This window comes from Mastigoproctus giganteus, chromosome 13, assembly GCF_048544385.1.
Source record: "Mastigoproctus giganteus isolate SK-2022 chromosome 13, ASM4854438v1, whole genome shotgun sequence".
NCBI lineage: Eukaryota > Metazoa > Arthropoda > Arachnida > Uropygi > Thelyphonidae > Mastigoproctus > Mastigoproctus giganteus.
Window position 1 is genome coordinate 107,498,026 of NC_143587.1, and position 15,122 is coordinate 107,513,147.

The 15,122-nt window shown below is 39.8% G+C and overlaps 1 protein-coding gene across 1 annotated transcript in view; it reads right to left on the reverse strand.

Moving 5' to 3' along the window:
* Positions 1–12,135: 12,135 nt before the first annotated feature.
* LOC150076343 (homeobox protein unc-4 homolog) overlaps positions 12,136–15,122 on the reverse strand; it is a 160,403-nt gene continuing 157,416 nt past the window's right edge. The window contains exon 3 of the mRNA XM_090387016.1: positions 12,136–13,893. Coding sequence (XP_090243142.1) covers positions 12,961–13,893 — 933 coding nt within the window. The 3' untranslated portion in view covers positions 12,136–12,960. The remainder of the gene's footprint in view (positions 13,894–15,122) is intronic.

A 15,122-nucleotide genomic window follows, 5' to 3' on the forward strand; every position in this document is an offset into this window, starting at 1 on the left:
TAATGGAACCGTGTTCATGGACTCAGCATGCGTTTCAGTATGGGTAAGTTGGAACTGATATTCATCGGAGGATTCCATAATTTTTGAAAGGGAGAAAGGGCTAAAGGAGCTTTCTGTTATTCTTTATCTAATCCCCCACCCAAATACGAGGAACCAAGCACAGTTCTTCTATCTGGATAATGTTGTGATATTTATAGCAAATATTAAAATATTCATTTTATAGAACCCATGGTCCAGGAAAAGGAGAAACGCGGAAATATTTTTCTATTAGAAAAAAACAAAAAAGGACTCGTTATCTGAGTCGTGTTCGTATACACGAATTTCCATAATTAAACATCTACAAAGTCTCATTGTTAACGCGCATGCTTTCTGTAAACAATACTATTAATATAAAAGTAGTTTGCTAATTATACGATTAGTGGACTTCGCAAGCGCTCAGTCGATAAGCAACCATTTTTAATTTCTATAAACTCGTAAATTCCGTTCCTTTACAACTTCAAGTAATCATTCGAGCTACCGGAATCATGCCTTTGGGCAATTTCAGCTCCGAAAATTAAAAGAAAGCAGACTCCACACACGCACACACAGAAATAGAGAATATTGATGCATTATAAGTTGTCAGAGGACCACCCATAGATAATGCCTTTGCCAACTCAGCCTTGCCCGAGCACACATCTAATTCATGAGGACGGGTAAAGCCTGGGCGTCTCCTGAGGCTACAGGTACAGAAATGTTGGCCAAGTAATAAACACTTCACACGTTCCTAATTAACTGTCCGTCACAAGGGGGAGCTGCGTGTCATTCCAACGTTTCAACCGTCACCAGCACGTCAGCGATGTCTTGCTCCTGAGGACACTTTCTCTGAGAGCTTGTCATAGCGCTGACTGGCCGACAACCTGCGAAAGGAAAGGGGGGGAGGGAGGGAGGAAGCGAAGGCAGAGCAATCCGAACTAGAAGCGGGGCTAGGGCCTGTGGTGACGGCGTTTCCATGTAGTTCATTAATAAATAAGGACTCGTGATGGTGACGAGCGGATGACTGCACCATCCTTCGTTACGAGTAGCACTGTTTCAATAAGCCCGAACCAACCGCATCCGACTGGCGGCAGTGCCCAGGCGGCCACAGACGCTCGCTGAGGGATTACCTCGCTCGCGAGTGTGTGTAGGTCGAATAATTATACGGCTGCGATTGCTGGGTTCGGGTATTTGGCGACTGCACCGCCGGCCGCTTTGGGATATTATGAAATTTTTAGTTCCGGTAATAGAATCGGCACGGCGCTGATACGGCTCAGAAATTGAAAGATCGTGTAGCGCTTCGCAGCCGTCTTGATTTTCGTTTACCGCTCGCGGGCGAGCCTGCATTAACCACCCCGACTGAAGGAGAGATGTACTGCCAACTGCGTTCGATTCCCGCGGGTATTGCGCCCCCGCACGCGACAAAGGCGCCCAACGTACGCTTCCACCTTTCCATTTGATCCCGGAATATTTCTAACGCGCATTTTTGCCGTCTTATATGTTTTGATAAGACGTCCTCGAGCAGCGTTCTCCCCCCCCTCCCCTCCCACTCCCCCAGTGATGAGTTGGTGCAGCTGCCGTAATGCAGAAGCGAAAACACATGATTTGACACTCGCCGGGTAATGATGCAAACGGTGGCTTTTAGTGAGTGTCGACATTACGTTGGCAGGCGCTGTGGTTTACACTAAATTATTGGCATTTCGGCAGGCGCTAAATAAATGGAAAATTCCGCGTTGTCTCGCCGGGTGAAACGCTTCGCTAATTCCACCAGAGTTTCTCGCAAACAACTGTGGCAGGCTCTTTTTTCTTTTCTGAATTCTAACAAACGAACTCGCTGTTGGAATAACGAAACGAAGTCAAGATTCGTGTTTAATTATTATTATTAGTTATGGGTACAGAAACCCGAATAACGAGTGTGGAAATGGTTTTTTTTTCAGTTCTTCTAGCATTTTGAACTAACGGGTCTTCAGTGCAGTGTCGTGGAATAAAGGTATGCCGTAATTGGCATTCTCAAGGTGGGGTTTCTTCTACAAGGGTAAACGTTGTGTTGGATGGCGATGTCCAATACCAACTTTTGCCAGAGCCTTCTGCTCGCCTGTCTCGTCTCGGCCAATACCCACTTCATTTCTGATTGCAATATTTTATTGTTGACTGGGGTTGTTTTTCATTCCGTGTGTGCAGACATGACCTGATATCCAGCAGAAGGCGACTGTCTGATTACACCTTTGGAACTGCTACAACTTAGATCGGATCTGCTCCTCAATAAGACGAGAAGAGTAAAATTCATCTGAATTTGACAGCAGCATCTGCTCTCCTGCTGAGTTCGGCTAACTACAGCCTACATTGAAAAGATCTTTAGAAATTCTTTCAGTCATAGACAGGAATCGAATCCAGACCTGTCCAAATGGGCAACAAACGCAGGACGCTTTTTCATACAATGACTGAGTTATTCAATCTCGGGAGAGATTGTTTCAGCGTTTTTCTACGACTGTTCATCGCCCAAAACAGTCAGACCAACCGTAGGATACACGTAATTGAAAGATATTAGAGGGGTGGACAAAATAATGTCAACCCCTGTAGTATAAAGTACACACTTGTAAGAGTTACAAGTGTGCACTAATATCGTGCCGTGCCATCCTTTGCTTTTAAAACAGCTGGTATTCTACGTGGACAAATGCAAATACATGTTGAATCATCTTAAGAGGAATACCAGACCATAATTCATGAAGGAACGTTTCGATCTGCTTGAGTGATGAAGGTGGAGGAAAAGTGCTTCTCGTTCTCCTTTCCAAATATGCCCACAGTGGCTCAGTAACTTTTGAGTCTAGTGATTGCGCAGGCCATGGAAGATGCTTAGCCTTAGCTTCATGCTCCTCAAACCAAGCCTGGACACATCTGGCTGTGTGTGTGTGTGTATTGGAGCACTGGCATCTTTTGTGGTAAACAATGTTTGCACCATGAGATAAACCTAGTCACTCAGAATATCAAGGTAATCAGCGGCAGAATTCGCCCGTTTAGGTCCCATCCCCACCCTGAACTAAGTTTACGCTGCTCAAACTATTGTCTATCCTCCTTCATGTTTCACGGTTGGCACAACATAGTCAGGATGATGCGTTTCCTTTGGCATTTGAACCTGAACTCTATCTGACACAGGAAAAAATGTGAATGATGATTCATTTGAAAATAGGATACTTTTCCAATCGCAAATGTTTGGTCTTAGAGAATTTAAGCTTGGAAGTGTGGAACTGTGCTTTCGTTACCTGTTGGTACATCTACCTCATGGAGAAGTTTTTCATCGGTGAGCAGGGATTCATAACAATCTCTGGAAAATTATATATTCGTTAAACACTTTGTTTACAGTTTTAAAAATCGGCAGCTCAATTAGCACAACCAGAATTTCGTACAAGGGAAGGTGGGTGGAACTGGAAAAGCAACCTGGCATTCTTAATTTAGTCCCCCACCCTAAGAATCCTAAAACAAAACTCCACCTTTGCTTATTACACAGCATTTACGAGGAGCCAAGGTTAATTCCCATGTACTGCACCATTTCACAAGGTCGTTGATTGCTATCTAAAAGCCCAGACAATCTCTGTCATTGGCTATGCTTCTGAAATGGTCATTTACATATGTATGAACTGCTGCTAATAACTAGTGGTTATCGTACGTATCCAGCAGCACCTCCTACTTGGAGAACCAACAGCAATTAAGACTCCTTGGGCTTCACAAAAAACACTGAGAGACCGATGTCTGAACGGCAAGTAAAAGATCAGTCCAAAAACAGAACGGGAAGAACGAGTGTGTTGACGTCACAAACGCAGATGAATAAACTGGAAGCAGCGTTATAAATCAAATTCCATGCCCGAAGATAACAAAAAGAGATAAAACAGAAGGTTAATTTAATGTTAAAAAATTTGAAAACGTAAACGGATATGACTGGTCCACTAATATTTAGAAAGTAAATTAGCTTTGAAAGTAATGGCGAAGCGGTCCTTCCAAATAGCGTAATAGTTATAATCGCCGTCCTCCCACATTCGAAATTAGTATTGTAAAGACCTGATTTCCAATCCGGTCCATGACATGAGGAACATTTATAGGCTTTTCTCATATAGTCGATGATTTAATTGGTGGTGAGGTTGCAAGGTTTTTCTCTTCCGGAATCCGTTTTTTTTTTTCCGTCCAGCAAACAGACAAACCAACAGGAAACGCACACAAATTTATGGACATAATACATGCGAATTGCTTTGTCCTCACACCATAAGAAAAGGCCGAGCTTCGAATCCCATCTGGAAAGACGTACCTTTTATTGTTCGAAACATTAAACAAATTCTTTGCCTTTGGACCATTTCTTCCACGACTCTATATTTCGTTTCGGTGTTTCAACATGGTGCAATATATACCATTTTGTTCAGCAGCCCTATAAAATATTCGGGGACTCTTGGAGTTCTATTAGTATAAATGGCCGTTTAATTTAGGGATCCCTTAGCAGGAAAAACTGATTTAAGCATTCATCATGCTTTAATTTTACTGAGAGATTGGGCTTTATGCAATGATGGCTGATATGCCGGAGAATCATTCTACTAGAGCATCTGTTTATCTCCATATGAGTGTTGTGTCTGCGTCTTTGTTAATGGATGAGGCGCTATGATCCAAACTTCTTTTTTCTTTCCTTTGGATTTGCCGAACTTCAGCATTGAGTCTCTTATAAATAAAGATTGCTTGTGGTAAGTATTTTAAAAACGGTTACGAGCCAAAAGAAAAGAACTCTGTATCTATTATTTTATTTTCTTTTTGCTCGAATGGAATCAGAACTGTACCCGGAACCAGGTCGAACCAGAACTGTATCCGAACCAAAAGAAATGAACTCTGTTCTTGTTCTTTTTCTTTTGGAGATTCTCATAATGGATGATGATTATTAAAATCCCCAGTACCAATAATAAGGATATATTTAAGCACACACACACACACACACACACACACACACACACACACACACACACACACACACACACACACACACGCGCTTGTGTAATTTAGAATAAAAGTAAATTCATTTAAAATGCACGCAATCACTATTCTAGAGGCTGGAGAGGGGCATATTTGGATGGAATATTATTACTGAAAACAACATCCGCTGGCTGACGATTTCGTTCTTCTGTCTAGTATATAGATGGTATAATTTTTAATCCTGGAATGCTTGCCAGTTTAAATACTGTACGTTTCTTAGATGCATATAACTGCTGGAGCAAAGTGACGGATTTGATCATGTAGACCATTTGCAATACGAAAGCCTCTGCGTTTTCTTTGGAGGATGTTTTCGATTAGTTAATTTTATCAAATAAGGTTGGATCTGAATGTTTTCTTTTTTTCTTCGAGATTGATTGCTTCGATTTATTATTGATCTCTCTTTGGGGGGAAAGGGCGTCCAGGGTCTATTTATTGTTTTCATTTTCATGTAGTTATGAAAAAGACTACCTTCGTGGTATTGTCAACTGGAATTATTTTGAACTCTTGGACGTTTCTTAACTCTTGCTCTGTTTCTTCCGATGGACCAGTTAACAGACCCCATTCTGTTGTTATTCCCTTGGTTTTCAGCTTCAGTAGCTTCTCGGAATGATTAATATGAGAAGTTTCTACTAGATTGAGAGATTGGACATTGGACTCAAGTCGTTTTTTTTTTTTTTAATTTTGCTTGAGACTGGAGCAGATTGAAAACTTTTCTGCAATGGCAGAGAGGAAGCTTCCGCTTTTCAGCAGGATCGTTGTTGGTATAGAATTTCCTGGATTTCTAGTGAAGCTGTTTTGGCGTAATCCAAATTCTGCGATATTTCTTAATGCGTTTTCCTTATTGTGAAAAGCACTTATGATTTCTGATCTGTTAGGCTTCTCTTTTACGTTTCTTCTCCTTTAATATGCAACGCAAATGAAGAGCACATTTCCTCCAGAAAGAAGGAAATATGCTCTTCATTTGCATTGTTGTCTTTCTAACTACAGGGCAGACTTAAAACATAACACCTTCTAGCTTCAAGTAAACATAGGAAAGGTCTTATAAATTTTTGGCTCTGTAGACTTCCTTCGAATCCCTCCAGAGACTGAAGGAATTCTTAAAGGTTTCTTCGATCGGAGCTTTATAGTTAGCCATCTCAGTGAATAGAATTGGTCTTCCACCCATGAGTTATTCTGGATTTTCCAATCAGAAAAACATGCAAATTGGCCAGTGACCGTATACTTGTACAGACGTAATACACAGTGAAATATGACCTTACAGTAGACGCTAATACGCATATACTGTAAATAATAACAATAACTATTAATAATAGGTTTCCTGAATGGTTTGGAATTCTTTATATTGGGAATGAGAGTAACTTCTCACCTATATATAGAACATCCCCATCTTTCTCTCCAGGAGAAGCTAAAATTGTTTCAGGCGAATTTTTGTCTTTGCCATGGTGATTGGTCAGCATTTTTGGTCAATGACTTCTTCCACTCTAATGAAGAATTTCTGTTCCATCTGCAGAAGGGATCTAAGGCAATATTAACTGTACTAAAACTTTCTTCACTGTACTGCTTAGAAATGAAGAATAAGAATAGTATTATAGCGCAATAGAGGAGACTTTTGCATTACAAGTACCACCTTCAAATATTCCCAAAGCTCGTGAGTTACTTAGTAATTCAATTTAATATATAAGTGTTTTTCTTGATAAATATAACAGATTTTGTAGAAGTTTCCAGCATATTCAAAACAGAATAATGACTAAGAATGAACATGCGTCCCAGTATTGGTGATTAATGTCTTTTCCCATCCCTGCCTGAGAGATATTGATACCATATCGAACAAAGATCAATCAATGAACGTTTTCAACTACCTGATATTCAAAAAGTAGTAGAAACACGACTGTTAGAGAAAATAAAAAGTTTCATTTACAAGTACTTGACGGTTACAGCACCTCAAAGCAATTTCCAGCCTCCTCCTGGACAACTGTCTCAAACGTGCTGCGGATGTCCGTTACCATTAGCAGATTGGTTTTATAGATGGGAGTCAAGGGAACGATCTGCTACTTGCAGTGTATGAACTCTTCGAAAGTGTTGATCTCTGAGTGGCTCCTTCAGCTTGTGGAAGAAAGAAACTACCAGGATTGGTGTCTTGGAGAATAGGAAATTCAAGGATTTTTCCATTACTACCACTGGTGCAATACCTTGACAGTACCAGCTAATATGGCACTTCGTATTGTCGTGTAAAATGAATGGCCTTATCTTCAGAGATAGTAATTGTGGGCGCAGACCCTTTTCCGGGAAGGAGTAATAGTACATGACATTTACAGTGATGACCTGAGTAGCAATGTGGTGCACGATTAGGCCACCATTGTTATATGCAATAAATAGCATCACCTTCACACTCTCTGGTTCCTGTTTGAGTTGTCTTTTTGGAAGAAATTTGGTATCGTCAGCCTTTGCGCTGGTTATTGAAATTACTTTGTTTTACGATGTTCTTTCTTTGTAAACATAGCTAATAGCACCTGACGCACGCACTTACACTTCTCCAGCAATCTTCCTATAAACGAACACTTATGAAACTACAACTGTCCTGTGTTCTTTTATCAAATAATGAATATCTTAGCAATGTGTGTTTCTAGGATGTCTCTCTTTTCAACTTGCACTACGAACAGAATACTTTCATGTGAATCTCAGCTGCACAAAATTCGTTCATTTCAGTCCACTTAATGATTCGACGTCAAACCTTTTGTGTTCGAAATCATGAGACGCTTCGTGAAGGCCATTTCATTTCAGGACAGAGGTGAAGGTTCATCAAATTGAATGCCACGTGTAGGGAGTAATGAATGTGCCGAGAATGATCATTCCTATCGCCAAGAGTAAACTTTTTTTGTTGAAGATTGTACATAACAGAAAAACAGCTCGATAGTTTCCTTGTTCCTGCGCTAAAGTGCATTCAGTTTTTATTGCTTTTGATAAAGCTTTGAAAATTTGGGAAATATCATTACATCAAATGCTCTACACTTCTTTACTGATGCACATTTAGGTAGTGTTTATGGAAATACGCAGCGAAAAGCTAATTGAAGCTATGGTCTGACACAATAATTTCCCTAACTAATAATTGAGTTATAAACAGGCAAAATGACCATAGAATTTAAGGAATTTATCGACACTCGCGCCTCATGTTCTTAGCTGCTTCCCGCAAACAGCAAGCAATCGAAACACACCAATCCTAGGAGATTAATCTAAAACAGCCAAATGGAAAACACATGGCTTCATGGAGCTGAGGGACCTTCTGTTATGACTGCCCGCATTATGACAGGTGGTAAAATTGGCTGCGACCTTCCTGTGGTTACATCATTACCATTCTCTTGAAGATATCAAGTAAAGAAAACTTGATTGTCTTACCTGCCTTGCACTTGTCGTCACAGATCCAACCTGGTGTGAATTTAAAATAATTTAAATAGCCATCTAGCAACTGGAGTTGACCAAGTTATTATTAATGTTTAAAAAAGTTGCTGTTCTTGTGACGCAAACTATTTACAATTGGTGCCAGTCTCTAATTTGTCTATTCGTATCCGTTTAAGAAAGAAACAAAAAAGAAAAACATAGCAGCCTTTTCCGCTAGATCATTAAGTCCCTCTGTGTTTACACGGCAGGTTTGCTTATTTATATGTGCATAGATACATGCATTATGCATGCGTGCATGAATGTATATAAATAGAAGCAAACTGGAATAAAAAAAGGCTATTTATTTTGAGAATACAATGCAGTAAATTTAACATATTTGTACTAGTTTTCTAGTTCTGCCGAAGTTCATATTATCGCAAATCTGTGGTATTACCAGTTCGTACCATTTCCCTAAATCTCCACCAAAAGTCATCGAAACAAAAAACAAAATATTATCAAAGTTACCTTGCACGTTCAGTTGAGTTTGGATTCTTTTTATTGTAAATATACACTGAATCACAGTAGTCACTTCGATTTTCTGTTTCTACAGACGCAACGGACTACTGGACGTTGGTTGGACACAAAACACCAGGAAAACTCCATTTTAAAGATGAAATAAACAGATTTTTAGCAGATCATCGAGAAGGCTCATTACCACCAAGAAACTTTTCAAATCAATAGCTCAGAAGGACGGCTAAGAAGTTCACTACAAAGGCTGTTGCCCTACGGCAGTTGGTGGTTTCTTGGAATGTCGAGGAGCAAATGGGAGACAGTTAATGGATACCACTTTATATCGAGAAAAGTACAGGCACATACATTTAGAATCCACTGCATTAACCCTCAATAAAAACCAATTTAGAGACAGCTGCATTCTGATTGCCCAGTAATGACAGGGGTAAAGGAGTAACGAGGTATTTTTAGGGCTTTTAAAATGGATAGTTCTAGTTTTATGGCAAAGAAACTATTCTTAACAGTAGCTTTGAGCGTGTGGAACATCTGAAAAATGACCTGCCGTATTTTGATGTTTATAAATGGGTACTGTCGGCTATTCTTCTGTAACTATTAAATGGTGCGAGCTTGTGATATCAGTCTGTACTCAGAAAGTTTGTGGTCTGAAGGATTCAGTTGTTAAAAGTTTTTGAAATTTGGTGTGAGGTTACATAGCGTATTGGCATAAAAATCTAGTGAAACAGGATAAACAAATCAAAATTACTTCCTTTTGAAAATTACAAAAAGAGTTGACGAATTCATGGCCAGTGTATTCAATATGAATTACTAAAGAGGGGTCGTATTTACAGTACCCGAGCCAGCAGCCTCCTTATTTGTGGGGGTACACGCTAACCACTGGACCACGACCCGAGTTTATACACCACCGATTGAGACTTGAAATCATCTAATGGACTTTAATACTTATAAAGAACTTCACTGTTCTTTGCAGACTTTTCGCTCGGACATCTGATGGTCCTAACTTGCATAATACCGTTCAGCAGATGAGTTGGATGGGCCTCATGGAAATGTTCCCCCTGCAATACTCACAACATTTATAACAATTTTAGGGTTCATCCGAAGTTATTTTGCAAGGACAACGGATATGAAATGAAGAATTAACAATTACGTCTATATACTAAAATAGAAGCTCTGAAAGACCTCATAATTTCTTTGTTCAGAATATTTATATTATTTTTTACCTTATTATGCTGCATTGTATTTTCAGTAAAATTTATTACTTCAGTTGCAATAATTTAACATGTATCAAAATGTACGTGGACGGATCATGTTCTGAATGTAAGTTGTAATACACCCACTAGTTGATGACGGATCCAATGGAGAAATTTCTAAGTTGCAATATTTATTTTAAACAAAACTGCCGCTCTAGGAAATATAAATCTTTGTTCTTAAGGTAGAAGATAAGCACGGAATTCTTTAGAAATACAGAATACATAAACACACTGCTTCAGGTTCAATAACTAGGTCTTCCAGTTAGTACCCATAGTTGGAAGTGTAATGACCATGGATCCTCCTTGCGGAAACGAGGGTGGGGCATGGTGTCCTATCGATGATTTATCGAACACTTCCTTGTAGAGATAGGAAGGTCATAATTCCCACTATATAAGGCATGACTGCATTTGGAATGCTCTGTTCCAGTATGCAGTCCGCACCTAAAAAAAAAGAAAGACACTGAACTTCTTAAAAGGGCCCAAAGAGGGGGAAAAACTCGTTTGGTGAGTTATCTTCAAAAGGACACCCGTATGAGGAATGATTTCGAATATGTGGGTTACAGAGCTTGGCATCTTAGAAGGAATCTGAGTGAGATCTATAAGGCTCTGAGAGGGGATAGTAAAATGAAGAATGAGAGATTTTCACTGTTATAAATGATTCCGAAGTAGGGGTCATCAATTTAAATTACGGCGAAAGACATTTAGAGTGGATTGTACGAACTATGTTTCGATATTTCAGCAGATTTTAACTCAGTTGTATTTATGTCATCATTTTTAATTAATTTTTCTTCCGCTAACTGAGAGGAAATAATTATTTCACTTTAATTCGAAGTTATCGCGTGGATTACTAGTACAGGTTTTCCACAGGGTGGACGATCTTCCCTTTGTATTGTATATTAAATAAATATGAATACGATATCTCTTGCTTCTATAAAGTTTTCAGGAGTATTATTTGATTCCAAAATGGCTTTTTCATCGTATTATTCAGAATTGAAAATTACTTTTCTTTTGCATGTTTCGGTTTCTTAAAACTGACTTAATTCCTTTACGTACTATCTCATTTTTTTTTAATTTTCTTCTATAGTTTTCTTAAATAAGTTGAAATTTCCCAATCCCCGGTTATTTAAAGCATAATTTGTATGAAAATCTAACAATTCAATTTATACAAATTAGATGGAAGATTCAAACAATATCCTGGATTGCGTCACAGATTATTGAAGAAATGAATGGTTTCTTCAATGGCATTACCTTTCCTGGAAGGTTCCTTCTCATTGGTCAAGGTCTCCACAATTAACTTGTAATTTGATGACAGTAAAGAAATGGCCAATTGTTCTTTGAATGAGAGAGTTAACTTAATAAACGTAAATGATTTAGAGCCAGTTCTTTGGTGTAATGATTTGAAGTTTAGAAAGAAAGTTATTCATAGTATGATGGAAGATTTTATCTTTAGATATTTAATTCTTGGACTTATTACGTGTGCACACTGTCTCTTCCATTACAAAGAGATGGGCTGTTTTAGCTTAAGAATGGTACAGCAAAATAACAGTTCAATCATACTATAAATGAATAAAAACTTACATCGACATTCGTATTATAAACACGGAATACAACTTCTTCTTCAAGAGTCAAATTTCTATGTCTTAACAGCAGAATATTTATAAAAAAAGGAGAAAAAGCACTACGTCAAACCCACTGTACCAAAGTGTTACTCTTTTTTATTAATCGGGAAAGGCTACATTTACAATTTGAGAGAACAATAGCTTCCATTGCCTCCTGATAATTATAAAGTATCCATTCTTGTCTTAACGAGATATAAAAATGTCTCAAACCAGGAAACAACACCTTCCACAGTACAACCTACAGTAACAGTAACTGCAGACCGCCATTTTGACTTTATCTTCTCATGGTCAACAACAGCTGAAATAAAGTTCAAGGAGAAAGGTCTTGAGGCAAGGAAAGGGAGTACGATTCTGCAGGTGAGAGACAACACATCTGAGAGTAGGATGCAGAGAAACAAGCACTTAACCCTGCATCCTGTTAGCAAACTAGACTTTTTGTGGTGATGACGAGATTCTCCATTAAATTTCAGAAACTCTAGGAGCCAGAAAAGCACGCAAGCGCGTCGTAAGGAATCCTCTTTTCTAGTATCGATGATAAAATAAGGAAAGTTTTAAATGCCACCTGTGAAAATCGTCAAGTAGGAACACAGTCATGTGGTGATCTACCTCTAGAGTGCTGGAAATACGACTATCCCGCTATAGATCATGTTGCTAAGGCATTGTGGAACGGGCTGCTGCTTCATCGCTAGTCCCTCAGTATTGCAACCTTCAGAAAGTAACTCTGCCGAGTGCACTGATGATGCAACTCAACTCTTTGAACCGGATAATGAAAGATTAGCATCACAGTGAATATCTTGCCACATCACATGCTGCAAGTGAAAGATGGAGTCACTCCAAGTAACTGTACATCGGAAAAAAAGGTCATTGTGGGTGTTGCAGATTATCGTAACCTTTTGAAATTGTGAAAGACGTATTTAGGGAACTTCACAATGTCTCCCGCCCCTACTGTCGCGAAGAAAAGTAACAGCACTTGCTACAGTATAACAGTCAAATGTGGTGGTAAACGTCACAGCGCACAAAATGTGGAATATTTACATTTAAAAATGACTTTTGGCGTTCGAAGTGGCTGCCTTTTGCTGCGAGGGCACTGTTCGACACACCTTCTTGACGGCGGATGCTGAAAGCGACTCGTTCATCGTCCCTTCTCCGTAGGATGCGGGACTAATGCGCAGTTAGTGGTGGGAGTCCGCACGGAGAGCGTCTGTGTCACCGACAATTTTCGTAGCGGGCGGGGGAGAGTTAACAACCCCGAGTAATGATAGTTTATGATCGTCTTCGCTGATGCTTAGCTTTATGCCAAGGGGGAGGTTGCAGCAGTGGTCAGTTTCTTTTCCTCCCTCGTCCCTCTCTTTGACCACGTGATCTGGACTACTCGGTAGACTGGGTCCACTACAGTCACTCGGGGTGAGGTCACTGCTGCTCTGGTACGAGGCTTCCAACGGACTGTCGACACGGATCAGAAATCCCACCGGCTGGGTGACGGAATAGTGGGGGGCGTCTCCGTCCCCCTGCTTGTTTCGCATCTCCTTATCGGCCAAAATATTTTCAATGCTGAATGGACTCAGCTTGTGAGCAGAAGCTGACTGCAGAAGGCTCGCTGTGACTTTGTTACGCTGGCTGAGAGAGGGAGTTTTGGACCTGTCGGTGTCCCGGATGGACACCTCACTCTCCTGATCTAGTTTGTTCAGGTCATTAGAATTCAACGCATGACGTTCATCGTCGTCGTGAACCGTTTGGTTTATGATGTCAGCAACGTCGAATCCCATCGTTTCCAGCAGCTCGAACACCTCACTGCCGACTAGGTCCTTGGGTTCCTTGCAAGAGTTCACTAACCGCAGTTCGGAGATCGTCTGACAGATGGCTTCCGTTAGGCTGGCGATGTTCACTCCGGGTTTAATCTTCGCTTGTTGTAGCCTCCTCACCTGTCGCTCCAACTGTTTCCGAAGTTTCTTCTCTTTTCTGTCTTTCTCCCGCCGTTCGATTTCGTCAGGAGGGATGGGATCTCCGCTACAGGTCTGGGGATGGGCATTGTGGGCTGGTCGTCCCGGTCCTTTCTTTGTGTTCTCTTTCTTCCTCCATTTTGCTCGTCGGTTCTGGAACCACACCTGCAGAAAGAAAGAAAACCCCAAAGTTCAGAAATGCGATGCTAATATACGAGCCTATAATTCATAACTAAACAGAATACTAATAAACAAGGCGTCACAATCAAAGTACTCTACTACAAATGTAAAGGAAATCCGTTTTCCAACCTTAGCCCATTAATTACAGTTTCAAATCTTGCAGAAAACAACATAGAACTTAAAAATCGTAAATCCATGCACATCGTGAGAAGTATTTGAAAGAGGACATCTCAAACAACTCACCTTTGTGGTAAACCAGTTGCGAGCATTAGAATATAATAATTCAAAAATTGTATAAATTCATCGTATTTTTCTTGGGAAAAAAATGGGTGTATGCAACATAAGTGTCTTTGTGATAATCGACTTAATTCTGTTCAGCGATACATCGGAATTTGCAATCGGTTACTTATCCTCTGCCCCTTTACGTATCTTAAAATACTTTATGAAAAATTCGTGCCACTTTAAAAAGTGTTTTCCAGTGAAATATATTGAGAAATGAATATTCTAGACCTTTTGGAAAATGTCTAAGAATTATGAAAATATAAACCACGTTCGTGTCTATAACGTAGACACTCGGATAAAATATGTCGCACGGTTGAGCGAAGGTAAGGTTGTTGATGTTCATGATGTCAGATGTACAAGAGCTGCTGCGAATAGTATGATGGATAGAACTCTTCCCCTTATGATATATCCTGATGAGAGTAAAGTTTCTTTCCATATCCTGATGGGGAAACTTTCAGATGTCTCGTTTAAAGTCTGGGTTCGAGTTATTGTAAGCTAGGAACAAAAAAAAAAAAAAAAAAAACTATGCTGCCTTCGCCTGAGACCGACTAACTCGGCCACGTTGTTAAAAGGGCTCTTAAAAATTCCTCACGTCATCGATGGTACTCGAAGTCAGGCCTTTTCTATCCCATGTGGGGAGGATGGAGATCCTACCAACTGTGCTACCCATGAGGACCTCGGTTAGAGTTTTACCATTAGTTACAAGCCAAAAAAATTTACAGCTCCAACTAAATAATATAAGTTGATTTAAGCTTCCATATCTATTACTTGATTTTCAAGACTGTTTTTGAAACCTTATGTTGATAAATATATAAATCCCTACTATCTAAGACCACGAACTCGTATTAGTTCTTTGCCCTTTCGAAAATTAAGTTAAGAAATCAGGCTTGGAGTAGCAAGTTTGGGTACATGACTTTGGTGCACTTCTGTTA